Raw genomic sequence first — 26,424 nt, 5'->3', positions numbered from 1 at the left:
AGTTTCCTAAATTACTTAATCATGGGTATTCCAAGAGGTTACAACCAGAGAAGCCCCGAAGAGGACAATAAGAATAGATGGACACTGTGCATCTTTACATCATTTGGCTAATGACCTGACTGCCGCACATGTGGGCCATTCAGTGAAGTATCATCTCCATTCCCAGGGGTTCTGGAATGTAACGACCCTCTGTGAGTCCCCACCCCACAGCTCACTTCTTCAGCCTCACATCGCCAAAGTTCACAGTAACAATAAGGAAAGGTGGGTAGGAAGTACAGTACTATAACAACACTGACTTCAAGGACTTTGTCCCAGCCGAATCCTCCCAGTCTTTACTAGGACCAGGGTTGGGCTGGGGTCCCAAAGCCTTCCAAGGACCAAAGGGACCCTCACCCTCACCCTCGCCCTCGCTTCTGCTTCCAGAACGTGGAAGGGTGGCCCGCCAGAGGCAGTCTTGTGTCACTGAGAAGGCTTTCTCCGAGGCCTCCGTGGATAGTTTGGATTGACTGCTTCCTACTGCTGCGGTTAACGGTTGTGTTTCCTGGTCAGGAGGTCTATGAGACAGTGACCTACACATCCACGGGCTAGCAGGCTACTGCTGGGGGTAAACACACAACTCCCAGACTAACAAACATCGGCATTTAGGATGTCGTGATCATGTAGGAACAAGCCAGCAATTTTAAAAGCACTTGGGCTGCTGTGCTTTCTTCGATCACCGTGTGTGCTGAGTTACTCGTGGAACAATGATGCCCTCTACAGCCTTCAGAGAGAATCCAAGGGACAGAATGAGCTCTTGTATCTGTGAGAGATCCTGAATCTGCTTTTCCACTAAGATTTTTTCTTTTTACACTAGCATAAGTTAATAATATACATATGTGTTTTATATGCATGTTGGAAAAAAATTCAAGTACCATCTCTGGTGGCTCAGAGGTTAAAGCGTCTGCCTCCAATGCGGGAGACCCAGGTTCGATCCCTGCGTTGGGAAGATCCCTGGAGAAGGAAATGGCAACCCACTCCAGTACTCTTGTCTGGAGAATCCCACGAACAGAGGAGCCTGGTAGGCAACAGTCCACAGGGTCGCAAAGAGTCGGACACGACTGAGTGACTTCACTTTCACTTTCACCATAGTCTACATAGTCTAACAGTAAAGTCCTAATTAAAATAAAATAAAATGATGTCCAAAGAATTAACATCACTGTACTGAAACAATTTACTTTCCTAAAGGCCTCATAGAAGCAAACTCTACACAATGTCATTTTGGCTGTTAACAGAGGCTATTTTCAAAAGAATCACTTAAAATATTTTCAAAGTGGAACTCCTAAAAGAAGAAACAGGTTGAGATGAATTTTTTTTTAAAGAAAAGAAATAAACCACAAATTGGAGATCATAACATTTCCTGTCTGGGACTGAAAAAAAGACCAGTATGAAATAACTCTAAGCTTGAGTGACTTCCCTGTTCTCTGTAAGACCTGAGGAAAGAAATTTCTGATCTTTGTAATAAGAAAAATGAGGGATACTGGGTGCCTCAGAAAGGTTCCAAATTGCTCAAGGCAGATACACAAGCAGCAGAGCACAGGTCCTTCATCTTGGGAAATGTAGCTAAGAGCAATATGCTATGAGAGTGTGTGTGTGTATATATATATATACACATATAAAACACATGATAGTGTAACTTCGCATAGTCAGAAGAACAAAGTGAGAGGTAATCAATGCAGGAAAAGTTTGGATCTTGTGTGAAGTCTTTGGTCAAGCCTGGGAAAAGTTGATGCATACAGACTATGCAAGAAAAGGTGAGAGGGCAAAGGAAGAGAGAAAACCACAGGCCAGATCACTGCAGGAAATGCAAATGCATCAGTTTCATAGAAACAGGTGGACATGTTCCCAAGTTTCAAGATGAAAATATGGGTCAGAGTTAAAGCGGAAGGGGAAAAAGACTTATCAGAGTGCCTTGAAATTAGCTGGCAAGTTTAGATTAGAGCTCATTTAACAAAAAGAACTATTTCTGATCACTTAAGCAAGGAAATGACATGGTGAAAATGGTGTTAAGAAAACATTATCCTGGCACTTCTCTAGAGGCATAGAGATCGTGCTAAGATCAGTGCAGAAATATACACAGCAAGGATAATAAAGGCTGATTTATAAGAAAATGAGAGAGAAGAAGCAAGTCCAGGACACTTTGCTGAGGATGGATGCATTACACACGACGGTGAGGGAAGGACGAGGAGACAGCATAGGCTGATAAGTCCAGGGACATCCAAAGCAAAAGCCAATTTAGAAGAAAATGAGATAAACTGTTTTTAGTGTGCAGTTTCAGGGATCAATTTAGGCATAGACTTCAGCAGGCAGGTGGAAAGTTGAAACTGGAAAGAGGGTGAGAAGCCAGGATTGTATTTAAACACTTTCTAATCACCCCCCAAAAGAAAAGAGGCGCTGACACACGTGGGAAAGGATGGGGGAAAGAAAGCCCAGAAAACTGCGTGTCTGACCAGAGAGGCAGAGATAACACTTGGAAGTTTCATTTCAGATCCAACAAGAACTTGGTTTCAAAGTCATCAACACGCAGAACAACTGCTCTCACTGGAATGTGATGGTCCCTGAAAGCTTAAAGCCTGAGGCAGAATTTAATTGGGTGATAGCTGGTAAACGTCTATGAATTTTATTCCAGATTATCAAGTACTCAGCACACATTGAGTTCCCACCAGGAGCAATGAAACAGAACAAGTTACTGTGCAGTGGGGGTGGAAGAGCAGCCAACTGTAGCCAGTTTGTGTGTCACCCTCCACCAGGCAAACTCATAGGGATCCTGTGTGTCTTTAGAACTTCAAGCTTGCCCAAAGAATAGGCAGAATTAAGAAGGAACTGGAAGATGAAGAGTTTAAGTACTGGGAGAAATACAGAGGTACTTCTTTCACCTTGAAAAGTTTCACAAAGACAAATGCCTTTGCAAAAACATTCTCAAGGATAAAGGTTGCATGCTCTTCCTTCAGATTTTTTTCTAGTAAAGAATGTAACCATTTGGGCTTCCCAGGTGGCACAGTAGTAAAGAATCTGCCTGCAATGCAAGATGTGGGTTGGATCCCTGGGTAGGGAAGATCCTGTGGAGTAGGAAATGGCAACTCCAAATCATTCCAGTATTCTTGCCTGGAAAATTACATGGACAGAGAAGCCTGGTACACTACAGTCTATGGGGCGACAAAGAGTCAGACATGATTGAGTGACTGAGCACACACACGTGTAACCATTTAACGGTCCAGGGGCCACGATTCAGCTCTCATTGCAGGGGGCCCAGGTTCGATCCCTGGTCAGGGAATTAGATCCCACACTATACAACTAAGATCTAGTGCAGCCAAATAAATAAATAAATATTGAGGGGAAAAAAGTAACCATTGAAAATTTCTGTGATTTATTTTGTTACAACACATCAGTTTTATTCTTTCTTAAAACTTAACAGTCATTAACTAGAACTCAAACAGTATGAAAATATTTGCATAAATCTTTTTTCAATACGTAAAATCAGTATAACTTTTTCTAAATTGAGTACTGATGACAAAGCACTGCACTCCCCTTTCAGTTCAGTTCAGTTCAGTCGCTCAGTCGTGTCCGACTCTCCGCGACCCCATGAATCACAGCACGCCAGGCCTCCCTGTCCATCACCAACTCCCGGAGTACACTCAAACTCATGTCCACAGAGTCGGTGATGCCATCCAGCCATCTCATTCTCCGTCGTCCCCTTCTCCTCCCGCCCCCAACCTTTCCCAGCATCAGAGTCTTTTCCAGTGAGTCAACTCGTCGCATGAGGTGGCCAAAGTATTGCAGTTTCAGCTTTAGCATCAGTCCCTCCAATGAACATCCAGGACTGATCTCCTTTAGAATGGACTGGTTGGATCTCCTTGCAGTATAAGGGACTCTCAAGAGTCTTCTCCAACACCACAGTTCAAAAGCATCGATTCTTCTGCGATCAGCCTTCTTCACAGTCCAACTCTCACATCCATACATGACCACGGGAAAAACCATTGCCTTGACTAGACGGACCTTGGTTGGCAAAGTAATGTCTCTGCTTTTTAATATACTATCAAGGTTGGTCATAACTTTCCTTCCAAGGAGCAAGCGTCTTTTAATTTCATGACTGCAATCAGCATCTGCAGTGATTTTGGAGCCCAAAAAAACAAAGTCTGACACTGTTTCCACTGTTTCCCCATCTATTTCCCATGAAGTGATGGGACCAGATGCCATGATCTTTGTTTTCTGAATGTTGAGCTTCAAGCCAACCTTTTCACTCTCCTCTTTCACTTTCATCAAGAGGCTTTTGAGTTCCTCTTCACTTTCTGCCATAAGGGTAGTGTCATCTGCATATCTGAGGTTATTGATATTTCTCCCAGCAATCTTGATTCCAGCTTGTGCTTCTTCCAGCCCAGCGTTCCTCATGATGTACTCTGCATATAAGTTAAATAAGCAAGGTGACAATATACAACCTTGACGTACACCTTTTCCTATTTGGAATCAGTCTGTTGTTCCATGTCCAGTTCTAACTGTTGCTACCTGACCTGCATACAGGTTTCCCCTTTAGGTAACTGAAAAACCTAGGACACAGAATTTAAGTTATTCATTGAGGCAAACCAGCAAGACAAAAGCCCATTTGCTATTTGCTATTCATAAACTTTCTCTCTCTGGAAGTTCAAAGAGTTGCTCTACACTTTTACTATAAAGGGAAAACTACTGTCAATTCTTGGACATATTTCTCTTTTTGTAGTTGTTCTTAGGAATGCAGAGATTAAGGTTAATTGAAATTTAGAGGGGAACATAAAACTATAATTGCTACAAAGGAGTGGAAAGAAAAACACGGATAGTAAAGATGCAAGGAGACTTTTTTAAACGTAAAAATCTCTCCTCTCCGTGCTAACATTAATAAAATCGTAAATCTGTTACTTTTAGATTTAGAAAATACCTCAGCCTTCCTAAACCATAAGTCTAACACACCACACCCCTTCTCTCCCCGCCCCCCTCTGCCAAATAAAAAGTAGACAACTATCAACAAAAGTAAAAGCTTCAGGTCTCCTGGAGTGGGTGGGAAGGAGGAGGAGGCAGTCATTACACACTCCCTGTGGAAGAAGACAAAGCCAGATCCACATTCCAGGGAAATCTGGCTGGTCCGAGTTTTTCCTTAAATACAGATTGGCCTGTCACTAAGCCAGGCTCTAATCTTCCCAGGCTGCCAATGCTGGGGAAGCCAGAAATCCCTTCTAATTAATCAAACCCTCCCAACAAAAATTTTCCCACCCACAATAAAGTGGGCTGTGGGGAGGGGAAACAGCAGAGCAAGCTTTGTAGCCAAAGAATTCTAGACTTTGGTGTAATACCTAACTAATCCAAGAAAACAGATGCAGGAAGCAGAGGAAATGATCTACAAACAGAGACAGACAATGAAGTAGGAACCTTTCACAGTACTGCTCTGCTGGAACCAAAGCTGAAAACTTTAAACAAGATTGTAATTATAACTGCATGGGAATGAGACCTGATGACATTACATGAAGTGAAGTGAAGTCGCTCAGTCGTGTCCGACTCTTTGCGACCCCATGGACTGCAGCCTACCAGGCTCCTCCGTCCATGGAATTTTCCAGGCAAGAGTCCTGGAGTGGGTTGCCATTTCCTTCTCCAGGGGATCTTCCCAACCCAGGGATCAAACCCAGGTCTCCCGCACTGCAGGCAGACGCTTTACCGTCTGAGTTACAACGGATGACAATACATAGTTTTTTAAACACCTGTAGTGGAATGGATCCATCAACTTTTCAGCGGTAGATGCCATGAATGTTGATTTGACACTTTCAACAGCAATTTATCATTTAAATTTATTTTCTTCTTAATAAACTCTGAGTACATTATATGTCCATGTCTATTTTTTGCTTCCACTTGCAAAGGAAACGGCGTTGCCCTGAACTTCCTAACTTACCCAGCCCTTGCAGCCAGTTTAACCCAAAGCCTACTCTGACACGATGCAAGCAGTACAGAAGGATGCACTGGTTCAGACCCAAGTGGTCCGGTTCAGCTGCTGCTACTACACACGTGTGAGTCCGTTCCATCGCTCAGTCGTGTCCAACTCTTTGCGACCCCGTGGACTGTAGCCTACCAGGCTTCTCCGTCCATGGGATTCTCCAGGCAAGAATGCTGGAGTGGGTTACCGTTTCCTTCTCCAGGGTGTGAGTACTGAGCGTCTAAAACCCAGCTGGCAGGGACTCAGATGTGCTTTGAGAGATACAGTTACACACTTAAATCAGCTTATACAATATATAAATGTTTCAGATTCTGCACCAACAAGGCTCCCGTTGCAACTATTCAGTTCTGCCATTATAGCATAAAATCAGCAAGGGTGCTTTTATGGGACTATCTGTGTTTCAATAAAACTTTATTTACAAAAACAGGCAGCTCCTCTGTGTCAGATGTAATTTGCTGACCCGTGATTCTCTAAAGAACTCATAATTATGGAAGTCCTAAAATAATGCAGAGGCTGCAGAGCTAGAATTAGGATTACTGAAGAGCCCCAGGAAGACATGTGTCTGCTGCCACTACTACTCTCAGCTAAGAAAGCCTTCACTGCCCTGAGCTACAGTGGCCCAGAAGTCAAGAGACCCTGAAAGCTGTGGTTCCAAGGACTTTTTTCATCTCATACACCGCTGCCATTTCCTGGAATTCTAGCCTAGGTAGCAGTCATAAGAAAGATCAAGGCCAGGGTCACAGCAGTTAAAAAAAAAAAAAAAACCCTCTTTCTCAAAGCAAGGTCAGAACACCTTTCTTCATTTGAATAAGAATAATCTGTCTGCATGGATAATTAACACTATTTGGAGTAAGAATAAACACCTGAGGTACAAGTGGCAAACTGGTGTTCATCTGGTTTTCTGTTACTTGGAAAATCATGTTCTATCCAGGTATTTTTCAACCCTAAGGGTCAAAAGTAAATGCATCAACATGAAAATCTGCATAGGTTAATTCTTTTAAACTTACATTTATTCATTTGATTTTTGATCATAGCAACTTATATACATAGATTAAAATGAAATATAAAAAACAGGGCTCTTCTGCCCTGTCCTGCCTCCACCCCCACCCCAACTCTCACTCCCCAGGAGCAACCACACTGAAAACGACATTTCATCTGGTATTTACTAAATAGTTCTAGATATTTTGTTTATACTATAACCTCTTATTATTTCAAATGTAAACACTATCTGTGGAAAACGAAAACACAATGCTTACAACCCACCCTCTCACACATCTCCTCTGCCAGCCTTCCAAAATTTGGAGATCACAACAAAGGAAATGTTCAAAGCTGAGGAATGTAGTATCCTATACTTACTTTTCTATTCTGTATAGTCTTTCGCTTGCTTAGAATGAAGGGTTACGTCCCTTTCCTTTTCTTTAGTTTCCCACATTTCTAGCACTAAAGCATTCCCACACTCTCTGACAGGCCTACAAAAACTCTCGATACATTTAAATACATGTGGTATTTTATTCATTTCATTTTTTGTTGGGGATATTGTCCATGGAACCATCTGTCCTGCTCCAAACATTACTTTCCAAGCATGAGACATAGCTGATCATCATGGGATTTGCTGAGACCCTCACCTGTTAGATTATCTATTTCCGAGACCCCATATCTTACCCTTTCTCTGTTCACATCCTCATTTGGGAAAATCACATCCTTCCTAAAATAGAGTTCATTAGAAGGGCTTTTTTTTTAGTCTTTGCAAGTCTGAAAACACTTCTATTCCAGCTGACCATGTGATCTATAGCTGGGCTGAGAGAAGAATTCAGGGTTGGAAGCCATCATCTTCAGAATATCGAAGCCCCTGTTTCACTGTCCAGCTCCGGCTGCTCTGAATCCGATCTTCGGCATGTGACCTGTTTTTCTTTCAGGATCTTCTCTCAGTTCCCAATATTCTGAAATTTTAGCACAATATGCCTAAGTACAACTTGTTTTCATTGCTTTTTTTAGGTGTCCACTCACAGAAACTTTCAAATAGTAACAATGTGCCATCATTTCTAGCAATTTTATTGTATTATTTCTTCATAATTTTCTTCTCTATCATATGTTTTCCTTTCCAGAATGCCAATTTTTCATTCTAAGACTGTACCTCTCTCTAATTTTCAATGTTTTTGTGCTATCCTCCCCCCCAGCCCCCGCTTTTTTTTTGGCCACATGGCATGTGGGCCCTTAGTTTCCCGACCAGGGGTCGAACCATGCTCCATGCAGTAGAAGCTCAGAGTTTTAATCACTGGACCACCAAATAAGTTCCCATGGTATATTCCTATTTTTTTTAATCTATTATCTGTCTGTTCTACTTTTGGGGCAGATATTTCTTATCTATTGTCCCATATACTACTAAATTATTATTTCTACTGTATCTTCAATTTATAAGAGCTCTTACCTTTTGGGGGGAATTTCCCTTATTTATAACATGCTTATTGTTAGAACTTGTTAGATAGTTATAACAGTCTCCTTTTTTGCTCTGAAGATACTAATTTTAAAGATTTTCAAAGTCTTTTCATACTCACTAGAATCAGCCTACCCCTCCAAATTTGTTCATTTGCTTTTTTTCCCCTTTCTCAGTTTTGTTTCTCAGTTCAGTTCAGTCATTCAGTCGTCTTTGCGACCCCATGAACCGCAGCACACTAGGCCTCCCTGTCCATCACCAACTCCCAGAGTTTACCAAAACTCATGTCTGTTGAGTTACTGATGCCATCCAACCATCTCATCCTCTATTGTCCCCTTCTCCTCCTGCCCTCAATCTTTCCCTGCATCAGGGTCTTTTCAATGAGACAGCTCTTCGCATCAGGTGGCGGAAGTATTGGAGTTTCAGCTTCAACATCAGTCCCTTCAATGAACACCCAGGACTGATATCATTTAGGATGGACTGGTTGGATCTCCTTGCAGTCCAAGGGACTCTCAAGAGTCTTCTCCAACACCACAGCTCAAAAGCATCAATTCTTTGGTGCTCAGCCTTCTTTATAGTCCAACTTTCACAATCATACATGACCACTGGAAAAACCATAGCCTTGACTAGACGGACCTTTGTTGGCAAAGTAATGTCTCTGCTTTTTAATATGCTATCCAGGTTGGTCATAACTTTCCTTCCAAGGAGCAAATGTCTTTTAATTTCATGGCTGCAATCACCATCCGCATTCATTTTGGAGTCCAGAAAAGTAAAGTCAGCCACTGTTTCCCATCAATTTGCCATGAAGTGATGGGACTGGAGGCCATGATCTTAGTTTTCTGAATGTTGAGCTTTAAGCCAACTTTTTTACTCTCTTCTTTCACTTTCATCAAGAGGCTCTTTAGTTCTTCACTTTCTGCCGTAAGGGTGGCGTCATCTGAAGTTATTGATATTTCTCCTGGAAATCTTGATTCCAGCTTGTACTTCTTCCAGCCCAGCGTTTCTGATGATGTACTCTGCATGTAAGTTAAATAAGCAGGGTGACAATATACAGCCTTGACATACCCCTATTTGGAACCTGTCTGTTGTTCTATGTCCAGTTCAAACTGTTGCTTCCTCACCTGCATACAGATTTCTCAAGAGGCAGGTCAGGTGGTCTGGTATTCCCATTTCTTTCAGAATTTTCCACAGTTTATTGTGATCCACACAGTCAAAAGCTTTGGCATAGCCAATAAAGCAGAAATAGATGTTTTTCTGGAACTCTCTTGTTTTTTCAATGATCCAGCAGATGTTGGCAATTTGATCTCTGGTTCCCCTGCCTTTTCTAAAACCTGCTTGAACATCTGCAAGTCCACAGATCATATATTGCTGAAGCCTGGCTTAGAGAATTTTGAGCATTACTTTACTAGTGTGTGAGATGAGTGCAATTGTATGGTAGTTCAAGCATTCTTTGGTATTGCCTTTCTTTGGGATTGGAATGAAAACTGACCTTTTCCAGTCCTGTGGCCACTGCTGAGTTTTCCAAATTTGCTGGCACATTGAGTGCAGCATTTTCACAGCATCATTTTTCAGGTTTTGAAATAGCTCAATTGGAATTCCATCATCTCCACTAGCTTTGTTCGTAGTGATGCTTCCTAAGGCCCACCTGACTTCACATTACAGGATGTCTGGCTCTAGGTGAGTGTGAGTGATCACACCTTTGCGATTATCTGAGTCGTGAAAATCTTTTTTATACAGTTCTTCTGTGTATTCTTGGCACCTCTTCTTAATATCTTCTGCTTCTTTTAGGTCCATACCATTCCTGTCCTTTATCGAGCCCATCTTTGCATGAAATGTTCCCTTGGTATCTATAATTTTTGGGGAGAGATCTCTAGTCTTTCCCATCCTCTATTTCGCTGGGGAAGGCTTTCTCATCTCTCCTTGCGATTCTTTGGAACTCTGTTTCTCAAGTCATCCTTAAATCAATGGTGGTATTTTTTGTCCATTCATAATTAAGAACAGACAAGAAAATGCTGATTAAAAACTTTCCTTACATGGGTGGCACTGAATGACTACTGGGCTTCAGGAATCCAGTGGGATCCCAGCTATTTGGTTGGAGAATAGCCAAATGCGGGCCCTACTAATATCAGGCAAGTAGACTTTAGGGTAACTATGACTAGAAATAAAAAAGGGATATTTCATATTGATTAAAGATTCTATTCAACAGAAAAAGCAATGATAAATTTGTATATATCTATTAATACAGCCTCAAGATAATGCTGTTGTTTAGTTGCTCAGTTGTGTCTGACTCTTTCTGGCCCCATGGACTATAGCCTGCCAGGCTCCTCTGTCCTCCAGGCAAGGACACTGGAATGGGTTGACATTCCCTTCTCCAGGTGATCTTCCTCACCCAGGGATCAAACCCGTATCTCCTGCACTGGCAGGCGGATTCTTTACCACTGAGTCACCAGGGAAGCCCCCAAGATATCCAAAGTAAATATCAACAAAACAACAAATATACAAATCTAAAATCACAGTTGGAAATTTTAACACAGCACTCTCAACTGATTAAACAAGTAGACAACATACAGTAAACACATAGCAAATTTATACAACACATTTAACAAACTTGACATGAGTCAGATACATAGTTTAATGTACATAACAACCATCAGATTATTCAACTGTTTATAGAATACTAACCAAAATAGAGGAATTATACAAAACACCTATAACAAAATGATTTTTGAAAAATTTCCAAATACTTAGAAGCTACACACCTGAATAACCCTTTAATCAAAAATGAATCAATATGAAAATTAGAAAATATTTTGATATGAATCAAAGCAAAATTTCTACTTGAACTGCCTCTTTATGAAAGCAAACAGATACAAATAAGTACAAGTTTGACATACAGATGCAAGCAGGTGTTTAACAAATGGAAGTGACAAGTAGATTTAAGGGATCAGACCTGACAGACTGAGTCCCTGAAGAACTATGGACAGAGGTTCATGCCATTGTACAGGAGGCAGGGATGAAGACCACCCCCATGGAAAAGAAATGCAAAAAGGCAAAACGGTTGTCTAAGGAGGACTTACAAATAGCTGTGAAAAGAAGAGAAGCAAAGGAGAAAAGGAAAGATATACCCATTTGAATGCAGAGTTCCAAAGAATAGCAAGGAGAGATGAGAAAGCCTTCCTCAGTGATCAGTGCAAAGAAACAGAGGAAAACACCAGAATGGGAAAGACTGGAGATCTCTTCAAGAAAATTAGAGATACCAAGGGAACATTTCATGCAAAGATGGGTTCGATAAAGGACAGAAATGGTATGCACCTAACAGAAGCAGAAGATACTGAGAAGAAGTGGCAAGAATACACAGAAGAATAGTACAAAAAAGATCTTCATGACCCAGACCACGATGGTGTGATCACTCACCTTGAGCCAGACATCCTGGAATGCGACGTCAAGTGGGCCTTAGGAAGCATCACTGTGAACAAAGCTAGTGGAGGTGATGGAATTCCAGTGGAGCTATTTCAAATCCTAAAAGATGACACTGTGAAAGTGCTGCACTCAATATGCCAGCAAATCTGTAAAACTCAGCAGTGGCCACAGGACTGGAAAAGGTCAGCTTTCATTCCAATCCCAAAGAAAGGCAATGCCAAAGTATGTTCAAAATACCACACAGCTGCACTCATCTCACATGCTAGTAAAGTAAGGCTCAAAATCCTCCAAGCCAGGCTTTAACAGTACGTGAACCATTAACTTCCAGATGTGAAAGATGGATTTAGAAAAGGCAGAGGAACCAGAGATCAGATGGCCAACATCTGTTGAACCATCGAAAAGGCAAAAGACTTCCAGAAAAACATCTACTTCTGCTTTATACTATGCCAAAGCCTTTGACTGTGTGGATCACAACAAACTGTGGAACATTCGGAAAGAGATGGGAATACCGAACCACCTGACCTGCCCTCTGAGAAATCTGTATGCAGGTCAAGAAGCAACAGTTAAACTGGACAGGAACAACAGACTGGTTCCAAATCAGGAAAGGAGTACATCAAGGCTGTATATTGTCACCCTGCTTATTCAACTTATATGCAGAGTACATCATGCAAAATGCCAGGCTGGATGAAGCACAAACTGGAATCAAGACTGACTGGAAAAATATCAATAACCTCAGATACGCAGATGACACCACCCTTATGGCAGAAAGTGAAGAAGAGCTAAAGAGCCTCTTGATGAAAGTGAAAGAGGAGAGTGCAAAAGTTGGCTAAAATTCAACATTCAAAAAATGAAGATCATGGCATCTGATCCCATCACTTCATGGCAAATAGATGGGGAAAGAATGGAAACAGTGACAGACTTTATTTTGGGGGTCTCCAAAATCACTGCAGATGGTGACTGTAGCTGTGAAATTAAAAGATGCTTGCTCCTTGGAAGAAAATCTATGACTAACCTACACAGCATATTAAAAAGCATAGATATTACTTTGCTGACAAAGGTCAGTCTAATAAAAAATATGGTTTTTCCAGTAGTCATGGATGGATGTCAGAGTTGGACTATAACAAAAGTTGAGCACCGAAGAATTGATGCTTTTGAACTGTGGTGTTGGAGAAGACTCTTGTGAGTCCCTTGGACTGCAAGGAGATCCAACCAGTCCACCCTCAAGGAAATCAGTCCTGAATATTCATTGGAAAGATGGATGCTGAAACTCCAACATTTTGGCCACCTGATGCAAAGAACTGACTCAATGGAAAAGACCCTGATGCTGGGAAAGATTGAAGGTGGGAGGAGAAGGTGACGACAGAGGATGAGATGGTTGGATGGCATTACTGGCTCGATCAACATGAGTTTGAGCAAACTCTGGGAGTTGGTGATAGACAGGGAGGCCTGGTGTGCTGCAGTCCATGGGTCACAAAAAGCTGGACATGACTGAACGACTGAACTGAAGTAGGTGCTTAGAAATTTATAGTTTTAAGTGTATAGGAGATCAATCCTGGGTGTTCATTGGAAGGACTGATGCTAAAGCTGAAACTCCAATACTTTGGCCACCTCATGCAACAAGCTGACTCACTGGAAAAGACTCTCATGCTGGGAAGGATTGGGTGCAGGAGGAGAAGGGGACAACAGAGAATGAGATGGCTGGATGGCATCACCAACTTGATGGACATGAGTTTGAGTGAACTCCGGAATTTGGTGATGGACAGGGAGGCCTGGCGTGCTATGATTCATGGGGTCGCAAAGAGTCAGACACGACTGAGCGACTGAATTGAAACTGAACTGAAGTGCGTATATTAGAAAAAAAAGAAAGGTTCAAAATCAATGGTTTAAACTTCCACCTTAAGAAGCTAAAAAAGGACAAATTTACTCAAAGAATATAGAAGGAAGGAAATAATAAAGAGATCAATAAAACAGAAAACAAGTACCCTGCAGGGGAAAAAAAAAAAATCAAAGCCAAAAGTTGGTTCTCTGAAAGGACTAATAAAATTAATAAATCCTTAACAGTATTAGTCGATATCCTTTCTTTGGAAAGGCAAATAAAAACCACAATGAGCTATAACCACACAAGCTATTGTAGCTATTATGAAGAAAGACAAATGCTGGTGAGAATGTGGAGAGAAGGGAGTCCTGGTACACGGTTGGCGGGAATGTAAATTGGTGACACAACTACGGAAAACAGAGGTTCCTCAAAAATTTTTAAGTAAAACCACCATATGATCCAGCAATCCCCCTCCAGGGATTGTAGCTGAAGGATATGAAATATGAAATAGCTATCTTTCTATCACTACTATTTTTATTTTTAACTTTTTATTTTGTATTGGGGTATAGCCAGGAAATTAAAAGACACTTACTCCTTGGAAGGAAAGTTATGACCAACCTAGATAGCATATTAAAAAGCAGAGATATTACTTTGCCAACCAAGGTCCATCTAGTCAAGGTTATGGTTTTTCCCATGGTCATGTATGGATGTGAGAGTTGGACTGTGAAGAAAGCTGATCGCCGAAGAATTGATGCTTTTGAACTGTGGTGCTGGAGAAGACTCTTGAGAGTCTCTTGGACTGCAAGGAGGTCCAACCAGTCCATTCTAAAGGAGATCGATCCTGGGTGTTCTTTGGAGGACTGATGCTAAAGCTGAAACTCCAATACTTTGGCCACCTCATACGAAGAGCTGACTCACTGGAAAAGACTCTGATGCTGGGAGGGATTGGGGGTGGGAGGAGACAGGGATGACAGAGAATGAGATGGCTGGATGGCATCACCGACTCGATGGACATGAGTTTGAGTGAACTCCGGGATTTGGTGATGGACAGGGAGGCCTGGCGTGCTGTGATTCATGGGGTCCCAAAGAGTCAGACGTGACTGAGAGACTGAACTGAACTGATAGCCTATTAACAATGTTGATGAAATCACTGTCTTGAAGAGAGATTTGCACTCCTGGGTTCACTGCATCATTATTCACAACAGTGAAGACATGGAAACAACCTAAATGTCCATTCATGGACAAATGAATAAAGAAAATGTATATGCATACAGTGGAATATTATTCAGCCATAGAAAAGAAGAAAATTCTGCCATTTGCAACAACACAGACTCTGAGGACATTATGCTAAGTGCAATAACTTAGAGAAAGACAAATACTGTATGATTTCACTTATATGTGGAATCTCTAAATTTTGAATTCACAGAAACAGAGTAGAGTGGTGGTGGCAAGGGCTTGAGGGGGTGGGGTAAATGAGGTGATACTGGTTTAAGGGTAGAAACTTTCAGTTATAAGATAAGCTTGCCTGGGAAATCCCAAGCAGAGAAGCCAGGCAGGCTACAGTACACGGGGTCGCAACAGACTAGGACACAACTTAGTGACTAAAGAACAACAAAGTTCCAGGGACCTAATACACACCCTGGCGACTGTAGTTAACAACACTGCACTGTATACTTAGAGTAAAGCTCCAATGCTGTCACCGTAACAAGAAAACAGTAATTAAGTGAAGGACATGTTTGCTAACTAAACATTAGGGTAAATAAACATTTTGCAATTTATATGTTTCTCAAACCAACACAATGTACACCTTAAACTTACACAGGGTTTTATGTCAATGATAATTCAACCAAGCTGGAAAAAATAATAATCACGCCTTTGAAAGGTTCAAGCCTGGTTGTCAGAGTATCTGGAAGCCAGGATAGCTGAGAGCTGGCATCCTAATGTCCAAAGCGGGTAAGAAAAGGAGAGAGAGGAGTTGGGAATAAACTGATTCCAGTTAAGTCAGGAGTCGTGAAGAACTTCAACTTTCAGCTCTTCATACCAGCTTAAGACATAATATAAAGCTTGAAACAGAAATATTACAGAAATGAATACTCAATTAGGAGATATTTCATATAATACACTCTGGTTCGTGTGGATAAGTTTGTCCACAATTTCGTGGAATAAAAGCTATTCAAGAGAGCGTTTCCTTCTTTCTCCTGAGAAACTGTGGCCTTCATGAAAACGCAAAACCCTCTCTGCTCCCTGACTAAGGGAGGCAGCATTGAAGCCTGCTGCCCACCCAGGGTTCTGAGAAAGGGGAGGGGGAGGGAGAAGAGAGAGAACAAGAGTGGAAAAGACTGAAAGCGCGAGGCTTGTGCCACACTTGGTTGTGAGTTACAAAGTCAGACTGCCCACAGGTGATGGAATCCCAAACCCTGAAATGAACACAAACCTGGTCCAAAACCACCAAAGTGCCAATGGCTCCAGCAGAAGTACACTTGAAGCCACTCCATGGCTCTGCAGGGCCGGGCTTGTAGGTCTTCCACCATGTATTTCAAACAGTAAGTTACAGTGGAAATACCTCTATGTTTATGAGTATGTTTAAATTTTGTAAATATGCTCATTTGTAGTTTTTTTTTTTAAGATTCTGAAAATATTTTGTTGCTGCTATTGTTCAGTCTCTAAGATGTGACTCTTTGCAACCCCATGGACTGCAGCCCACCAGGCTCCTCTGTCCATGGGATTTTCCAAGCAAGAACACTGGAGTGGGTAGCCATTTCCTCCTGCAGAGGATCCTCACAACCCGGAGATCAAGCAGGCCGGTTCTTTACCACTAGCGCCACCTGGTGCAGCTGTGAGACTGAGCAATCTGGTAGCAGAACTTGTCACAACAGTGTGTATACTTTGGAAATCAACAGACCAACTCTGGCATAATCAGGTACCTGGGGCCCAAGCTTTGCACCTGATGAGGACTGTCTGCCCAAAGGGATCACAGTCAGAGGCCTAAGTCCTTTTCTGAGTAGAGAGCCTGCAAGGGCTCAGTCTTGGATGAGTTAATATCACCCTCCAGCACATAAGAAACAATTATACGGGACTATCCAACAAGTTTTAAGAGTTCCAGAAAAATCGCTGTCTTTCAGATGTTTAGCCATGTCTGATTCTTTGCAAGGACTGCAGCATGCCAGGATTCCCTTTCCTTCACCATCTCCAGGAGTGTGCTCAAACTCATGTCAGTTGAGTTGATGATGCTATCCAACCGTCTCATCCTCCATTGTCCCCTTCTCCTGCCTTCAATCTTTCCTAGCATCAGGGTCTTTTCTAATGAGTCAGCTCTTCGCATCACTTGGCCAAAGTTTTGGAGCTTCAGCTTCAGCATCAGTCCTTCCAATGAATATTCACAGTTGATTTCCTTTAGGATTGACTGGTTTGATCTCCTTGCAGTCGGAGGGACTCTCCGACACCACAGTTCAAAACAATCAGTTCTTTGGCACTCAGTCTTCTTTATGGGCCAGCTCTCACATCCATACATGACTACTAGAAAAACCATAACTTTGATTAGATTGACCTTTAGCGGAAAAGAAATGTCTCTGTTTTTTAATACACTGTCTAGGTTTGTGATAGCTCTTCTTCCAAGGAGCAAACGTCTTTTAATTTCAAGGCTGCAGTCACCGTCACAGTGATTTTGGAGCCCAAAAAAATAAAGTCTGTCACTATTTGCATTGTTTCCCTCATCTATTTGCCATGAAGTGATGGGACGAGATGCCATGATCTTGGTTTTTTGAGAATAAAACAAAGAGAACAGAGACAAGCAGTACTTGAAGAGAAAAAAGCCAAAATTTCCCAAAACTGATGAAAGACTTGACTGTTCCAAATGAAGATGTACACTGCATCCTGAGCCAGATTAAATAAAAATGTCTATATCTCAAGATTTCACAGGGAAACTGTAGATTATCAAAGACAAAGACAAAATCTTAAAAGTAACCAAAGAGAACCAAGATAGCTTGATAAGCAAGGTAACAGAGAAAGGAATCACAAGTAGATTTCTGAGCTGACTGGTCTCCACAGATACACCCTCAGAGGCTCCCCTCCTTGTGAGCACAACCTGCTTCTCACATCAAGAGCTGCGTCTTCCCTGGACCTGATCTCTGAGTGCTCTGACCAACTGAATGTGGAGGGAATGCATCTGAGACTTCTGAGCCCAGGTCTTCAAGGATCGGACGAATGACACTTTGTTCTTCCGGCAACTCTTGCCCTGGGAGGCCATCCCTCAGAACTCAGCCACCAAGCTAGGAGAAGCCCAGGCCACGCTGAGCAGCCGCTGAATGGAAACTGAAGGGCAACATGAACAGCCCGGGTGAGGTTCCAAGCACAGTCAGCCACGAGAGTCGTCAGCTTCGATGCAACAGCTGCACCGAGCCCCAGATGACTGCAGCCCCAGTCAACGTCAAACAGAAAAACCAGCCCGGTTTTTTTCTGGTGACCTCCAGAATCCTGAGAGTGAGTAAAATGGCTTGTGTTTCAAGTCACTATATTTTAAAGTGGTTTTCTAGTATCAACTGATAATTAAAACATTTCTCACTTGCAGTAAGAGATTTCAGAAGACAAGGGAAAATACCTTAAAGTGCTGAGGAGAAATGATGTGCAAACTGAAGTTCTAAACAAACTTTACTCTCCAGAGGAAACCAACTACATTTCTAGACAGATAAACAGTGAAAGTTCACCGTATAATCTCTCACAGAAAGAAACACTATATACAGAATATACAAATACTAGAAATAATTGTAAGTGATGAAATTTATAATTATGTTGTAAATCTAAACAAGCACTGACTTCAAAAAGGTAAGACATGACTACAATATTATATGGTATCTGATCTGGTTAGCAACCACTAGAATTCGTGTGATCTGACGTTTTGAACTTCTGCTTAATGAAACACTAGCATGGAGAACCTGCCCTAAAGAGCACGCATATGTGAAAGCATCCTTCCTGCGGTGGTCCCTCCCGGGAGACTGCATCTGTAGCTGCTGGGAGGCAGGACCCCTGCTGCACAAGCTGGAGGGTCAGTCACAGTCACTATTTACCAGTTCTCCTCTCTTTCCCCTCTCAGGCGACCCTTCCCTCACAGGGAACGGTCTCAGACCCAGTCATCAACAGATAAAGAAGAGATGCTCATGAGAGGAAAACAAAGGAGGGCAATGAGGCAAAACTAGCTCCTGCTATCACTCAGCTGCAGCACTGGCTGCCTGCCGCTTTTCTTTTCCTGCTTTGTCATAATCAAAAATCATGTCATGGGCATGCAACGTGAACCATAATTTTTAACATTAAGAACCAAGTTAGCCCCAAAGGCTCTTACAAAAGACTTTAATCAACAAACTGCCATGACCATATGAACTATTCATTTTCTCATTTTCAATTTTCAATCACCAACTTCAAGTTTTCAGTGGTCTCCCAAATTTAAAAAGCAGAAGAAAAGTTCAGGGCTTCTATTTTCAATTAATACAGGACTTGGTTATTTTAGAAAGTGATTAATCATTGTAAAGAAAGTTATTAAGCAACACTTACTTTAACAGCAAATTTCTTTGATGCCATGGTTTACTGGTTCCAGAATAATTACAGACCTTTAACAAAAAAAAGAAAGTTATAAGTAGGTATATTAAAATTTCTTTCTATTTAGATATTATATCAAAGAAAGGTTGGCTAAAGAATCAAATATCAATATGTATTTTTACAAGATGAATGCCCACTTATAACTGGTCTTAACAAAAATATTATATTGAATTAGCAATTTAAAATCTGCTGACAAAGAAAGGCAGAGGCCCACATGTGTTGTACCAAATGTTTAAAGAATTAATATCAGTCCTTCACAGACCCTTTAAAAGAAGCATAAGAAAAATTCTCAAATCATTCTAAGAGGCCAGTTACATCCTGATACCAATACCAAGGGGCTTCCCAGGTGGCTCAGTGGTAAAGAATCCATCTGCCAGTGCAGGAGATGTAGGTTCGATCCCTGGGTTGGGAAGATTCCCTGGAGGAAGGCATGGCAACCCACTCCAGTATTCTTGCCTGGAGAATCCCATGGATAGAGGAGCCTGGAGGGCTACAGTCCATGGGGCTGCAAAGAGTCAGACACGACTGAAGCGACTTGGAACATACACACACACCAATACCAAAAAGAAATATCAGAAGAAAGGAAATCTACATGCCAGTATTCAACGACTGAAGCGACTTGGAACATACACACACACCAATACCAAAAAGAAATATCAGAAGAAAGGAAAACTACACGCCAGTATTCAACAAAATACTACAAACCAAAGCGAGCAACATATAAAAATGATTATATATCATGACCACAATACATTTATCTCAGGAATATAAGATCGGTCTAACATCTGAAAACTAATATGTATAATATACTATCATCGTCATGGTGCTCAGTCATGTCCGACTCTTTGGGACCCTATGGACTATAGCCCACCAGGCTCTTCTGTCTGTGGAATTTTCCAGGCAAGAATAAGAGTGAGTTGCCATTTCTTACTCCAGGGGATCTTCCCAACCAAGGGATGGAATCTGTACTTTGCATTGCAGGTGGATTATTTACCACTGTGCCACCCAGGAACCCGAAATGGTTATATTCTTTACTAGATATAAATCTGAAGGAAGAGCATGCACCTTTACTATATTAATAGAATAAAAGAAAAAGCACACCATTATCTCAAATTCAGAAATAAATAACAAAACCCAACAGTTTTTAGTCAAAAAAATCCAACACACTACGAATATAGAAGGAAGTATTATCAACCTGGTAAAGAACATCTATAAAAAACTCACACCTAGGAAATTCCCTGTAGGCCCAGTAGTTAGAACTCTCTGCTTTCACTGCCAAGGGCCGGGATTCAATCACTGGTCAAGGAGCGCCGATCCTGCAAGCCATGCAGTGCATCCAAAAGAGAAAAAATGAAAATCCATCACGAAAAACCCATGGTTAAAACCATACTAAATCATGAACAACTGAATGCTTTCTCCTCAAGAAGGAAAACAGTGATGTCTGCTCTTGCTACTTCCACACAACATCATACCAGAGGCACTAGCCAGGGCAATTAGGCAAGAAAAACAAAGAAAGGGCATCCGGACTGGGAAGGAAGAGATAAAACTCTCTGTTCACAAATAACACGTAGAAAATCCTAAAGAATTTCTTTAAAAAAACTACTAGAATTACAAAGCATATGAACTAAGGTTATGAGATGTAAATATATTAAATAATTAACTACATTTCTATATTCTGGCAATGAATAATCCTGAAAGGAAATTAAGAAAAGAAGTATGTTTAAAATTATGTCAGACAGAATACTTATAAAAAATTTAACAAAAAAAACCATAAAATATGATTGAAAGAAATTTAAAACTTAAGTAAATGGACAAATATCTTATATTCATAGATTGGAACATTTAATAATTTTGTTAACATGGCCATACATCCCAAATCATCTATAACATAATTTGCATCAAAATCTCAGCTGATCTTATAGAAACTGATAATCTCATTCTAAAATTCACATAAAAATATAAGACATCTGTAGTAGGAAAAATAATCTTTAAAAAGAACAAAATTGAAGAATTTATACTTTCCCATTTGAAAACTTACTACAAAGTAATCAAAATAGTGTGGTACTGTATTGGCATAAAAGTTACATAAATCAATTCAATAAAACTGAAAGTTCAAAAACAGATCCTTACATTTATCTTCAGTTGATTTTTAACCCATGTACCATGACAATTTAATGGGGAAACAGTCCTTACTACAAATGGTTCGTCACAACTGAGTATCCACATGCAAAAGAATAAGGTTGGACCCCTATGTTCCACTATATAAAAAATGAACTCAAAATGGATCAAAGACCTAAATTTAAGAGTTAAAACTATAAACTCTTAGAAGAAAACATGGACATACGTTTTTATGACCTTACATATGTGCATGCTCAGTCGCATCCAACTCTGTAACTCTATGGACTCTAGCCTGCCAGGCCCCTCTGTCCGTGGAATTTCATAGGCAAGAATACTGGAGTGAGCTGCCATTTCCTCCTCCATGGGGCTTTCCCAACCCAGGATTAAACCCTTGTCTCCTGCATCTCCTGCATTGCCATGCAGGCTCTTTACCACTGCATCACTGATCTTGCATAAGGCAATAATTTTTTAGATACATACCAAAGACACAAGTCATGAAAGAAAAAAAAAAAAAACATTAAATCAGATTTCATAAAAATTTAAAACTTGAGTGCTTTAAAGGACACTATCAAGAACTTGAAAAGAAAACTCACAGAATGGGAGAAAATATCTGCAAGTCACATCTCAAGTAAGGGACTCATGTCCATAAAACATGAAGAACACTTAGAACAACAATAAAAAGATGAATAACCCAATTTTAAAATGGACCAAATATTTGAAGACATTTCTCCAAAGAAGATACACAAAGGGCCTTATAAGCACAAATAATAAGCTCAAAATCACTAGTTGTTGAGGAAATACAAATCAAAACAACAATGATATACCACTTTTCACCCACTAAGATGGCTAAAATACAAAAACAAACAATAACAGTGTTGACAAAGACATGGATTGATTAGAACTCTCATACATAGTTGGTGAGAAATGTAAGACGTTAGAACCACTTTGGAAAATAATTTGGCAATTCTTCAAAAAGGTAAACATGGAGTTGTCATATGATTCAGCACTTTCACTCCTACATAAGTACCTAGGAAAATAAAAAACATATGTCCAAACATTTATGTTGGAGAAGACTCTTGAGAGTCCCTTGGACTGCAAGGAGATCCAACCAGTCATTCTAAAGGAGATCAGTCCTGGGTGTTCATTGGAAGGACTGATGCTAAAGCTGAAACTCCAATACTTTGGCCACCTCATGTGACGAGTTGACTCACTGGAAAAGACTCTGATGCTGGGAGGGATTGGGGGCGGGAGGAGAAGGGGACGACAGAGGATGAGATGGCTGGATGGCATCACCGACTCAGTGGACATGAGTTTGAGTGAACTCCGGGAGTTGGTGATGGACAGGGAGGCCTGGCATGCTGCGATTCATGGGGTCTCAAAGAGTCGGACACGACTGAGCTACTGAACTGAACTGAATGTTGATAGCAGCATTATTCATAATAACCAAAAAAGTGGGAAGAACACAAATGCCCATCAAATGATGGATGGGTAAACATAACGCAATAATTGAGATTTTTCTTGTTCTCTGAGGTAAACTTATATCGCTATATGCTTAACAAAATATGATATATACATACAATGGAATATTATTTGGCAATAAAAAGGAATTGAATTCTTAAACCTTTTACTGAGCACAGCCAGGCAACTGCTCTTTTCACCCTGCAGAAGCCTAGAGAATTATTTTCTGGAGAAAGTAAGGCAGAGGATCTCTGGTCTGGAAAATACCAGGTGCAGCATATAGTGGGGAGTATCCTACTGAAAAAAAGAGAAATTCATGGGCAGTTCACATGCCCCTTGTGATAGTTAACTGTCAACTTGTTTGGGCTAAGGGATGCCCAGATAACTAACAGACATTATGTCAGACATTATGTCTGTGAGGGTGCTTCTGGAAGAGATTAGCATTTGAATTTATGAACTGAGTAAAGCAGATGACCCTCCCCCATGTGGGTGGGCATCATTCAATCCATTGAGGGTCAAAATAGAACAAAAAGGTAAAGGAAGAGCAAATTCAAGATCTCTCTGATTTGGGACATCCATCTTCTCCTGCCCTTGGACATTAGCACTCCTGGTTCTTGAGCCTTTGGACTTGGACTGAATCACACTACTGGTTTTTCTGGGTCCCCAGCTTACAAACAGTGTATCTTAGGACTTCTCAGCCTCCAAAATTTCATGAGCCAATTCCTTTAATAAACACATGCATATATACATACATGTGTGTGCATTTATATCTTCTATTGGTTCTGGAGAAGCTTGACTAACACACCCCTCTATTCTGCCTTAGTCTCCAAATAGGAGACTGATACCTCCTCTTTCAGGGAACTGGATCTAAAAGTACTGACATCAGGGGTTCACCGAGAAAACAGTCAAGAGAGATGGTTCTAAAGTGAAGCCCACACCCACAAAGCCCACATCTGTGTGCAGAACTAACTTCCATTTCCTAGTGTCCCACTCCCAAATACACACACATAAACAACAACAAATCATCTACCATGTGAGGAAAAACTCTATTATGAAAGAAAGTAAAACAGAAAAAAAACTACTTGGCTGAAACCCAGACTACGCCAGGAGAAAGAAGCTTTCACTGATATCAGCAGGATAGACGATATTACATCAATAAATATTTTTTAAAAGGAGCTTCTGAGAACGATGAATATCATATTCTAATGCATATAAATGGAATCTAGAAAAACGGTTCTGAAGAATTTATTTTCAGGGCAGCAGTGGAGAAGCAGACATAGAGAACAGACCTATGGACATGGGGAGAGGGGAGGAGAGGTGAGATGTGTGGGGAGAGTAACACGGAAACTTACGTCACCACATGTAAACTAGATAGCCAACGGGAATCTGCTGTAGGCTAAGGAAGCTCAAACAGGGGCTCTGTATCAACCTAGAGGGGTGGGATGGGGTGGAGATGGGAGGGAGGTTCAAAAGGAAGGGGATAGATGTATACCTGTGGCTGATTCATGCTGAGGTTTGACAGAAAACAGCAAAATTCTGTAGAGCAACTATCCTTAAAAATAAATAAATAAATAAAAGGAGCTTCTGGAAAACAACTAAAACTATGATAAATGAAATTTTAAAACTCAATAGAAGGTCCAAAGGATCAAGTTGACTAAGTCATTCAGGAACTTCAGAAATAATAAAGATGACAAATAAGAGAGAATAAACGAAAAGCTAAAGGACCAGTAGAGAAGTACCAACATGTAAAAATCAGGATAGAAACAGACACATATCAGGGCATATATAACAGGAAAATTTCAGACATTGCTGACAAAAGGATTTTAAAGTTCGTGTCCAGGAGGGTGCGTTGAGGGAGTGGGTGAGCTGGGAGGAGGGGGATGGGAAGAGAATATTTGGCTCCAGACCACCCAAAGCAACTCTGGAAGTGAAAAGGAAATGGAAAACTATCCCCCCAAATCCGAAGAAAATTGTTTTCAAACTCCAACTACATTTAAACACAAAGGGATGGGGTGAAAACACTTTTAGATGTGCAAGGTCTTAAAAAATGTATATTCTGTGCATCCTTTCTCAGTAACCTACTAAAGATGTGCTTCACCAAAAGGAGGAAATTGACCCCAAAAAAGGGAAGACACAGGAAAAAGGAAGGCTGAGATGGGCAAAAGGCAGAGGAAATCCCTGGATCTGGTGAAAGCAGATTCCTGCCTGGGACCCATGGGCTAGACAAGCAGAGAACCACAGTCCAGGAGGGCCTCTTCAGGAAGCGTCCGGGCACACGCAGATGAACTTCAGACAACCAGTACGGAATATGAGACTGAATTAGGACGGGTGTGTGGAAAGCAAAGCAACTGAATAAAACAAAGTGATTCCTGATTCCAGGATAAACAAGAAGTATACAGAAAATAAAAAGTAAAGAGTACTTCACACACACACAGTTCAGTTATGACTAGCATTTACAATCATGATAATAAACACTAAATATTGGCCTAAATAGTACTATGCTTTCAACAGAATTAAAAGGATGGGAAATGTGGGTGCGTGTATGTGGTAGGGACACAGAGGCTAAAGGGAGCTCCCTTTAATCCTAATGGAATGTTTTAGAAACAAAGCCTAAACCAACAACAACAATCTACACAGCCACAACAGTAATCATACAGCAGCAATACAGCATCAAATTTAGTGATAAGGACTCAATTCCTTTTTTAATATATAGTTGATTGACAATATTGTGTTGGTTTCTGCTTTACAGCACAGGGATTCATCTATACATATATATACATTCTTTTTTATATTCCTTTCCATTATGGCTTATCACAGAATACTGAATATAGGTCTCTGTGCCATACAGCAGGACCTTGCTATTTACCTATTTTATATATACAGTTTGCATGTGTTAACCCCAAACTCCCCCTTCATCCCTTCCCCATCCCTACCCGCCTTCTCTACGGATACGGAACCAATTCTTAAATGCTAAATTCTGCTCCAACCTGCAGAGCAAGCTGGAGAGCTGCTGTGGAGGAAGGGATGGGGTGGGAAGGATGCCTTAACTCGCGAGTCTTGTGCGTGGAATTATCTGCCTGTTTAGATCACCTGCACAGACACTTTTTGAGTAGCACTGTCCAAAAGAAATATAATGCAAGGCACAGATATAATTTTAAAATTCCTAACAGCTACATTTAATAAAAAGTTAAACAGAAACGGTTAAATTTATTTTAATAATGTGTCTTATTTAACCCAATAAATCCATCCTGTTATAATTTCAGCATATAATCTATATAAAAATATTTACACTCTTGGTGTTTTAACTAAGTTTTCAAATCAAGTATGTTTTTTGTTTCCAGAACCTCAATTTGGACTGGCTACGTGCCAAGGGCTCAACAGGTACTTGCAGTTAGTGGTGACCATACGGACAGTTAAAGGGATTTTTATTTTATTATAAGAAAAGCACTTTATTATACAAACAGCTCATGTGGTTCAATATTTAAAAAAAAAAAAAAACAATAAAAAAAATAGGCAGAAGACCTAAACAGACATTTCTCTAAAAAAAACATGAGATGGCCAATATGCACATGAAAAGATGCTCAATATCACTAATTATTC

At 40.8% G+C, this 26,424-nt stretch overlaps 1 protein-coding gene across 1 annotated transcript in view; it reads right to left on the bottom strand.

Moving 5' to 3' along the window:
- The window catches only part of SLX4IP (SLX4 interacting protein), a 233,498-nt gene that overhangs the window by 188,748 nt on the left and 18,326 nt on the right, over nt 1-26,424 (bottom strand). Inside the window, exons 3-4 of the mRNA XM_055426705.2 lie at nt 20,473-20,564; nt 19,204-19,259 (exon numbers count right to left, since the gene is read on the bottom strand). Coding sequence (XP_055282680.2) covers nt 19,204-19,230 — 27 coding nt within the window. The 5' untranslated portion in view covers nt 19,231-19,259; nt 20,473-20,564. The remainder of the gene's footprint in view (nt 1-19,203; nt 19,260-20,472; nt 20,565-26,424) is intronic.

This window comes from Moschus berezovskii, chromosome 15 (genome assembly GCF_049115385.1).
Source record: "Moschus berezovskii isolate FMDL1 chromosome 15, NW_MosBer_1.0, whole genome shotgun sequence".
Classification (NCBI taxonomy): Eukaryota; Metazoa; Chordata; class Mammalia; order Artiodactyla; family Moschidae; genus Moschus; species Moschus berezovskii.
Note: the sequence above shows the minus strand (reverse complement) of the source record. Positions and strands in the feature narration are given on the sequence as shown.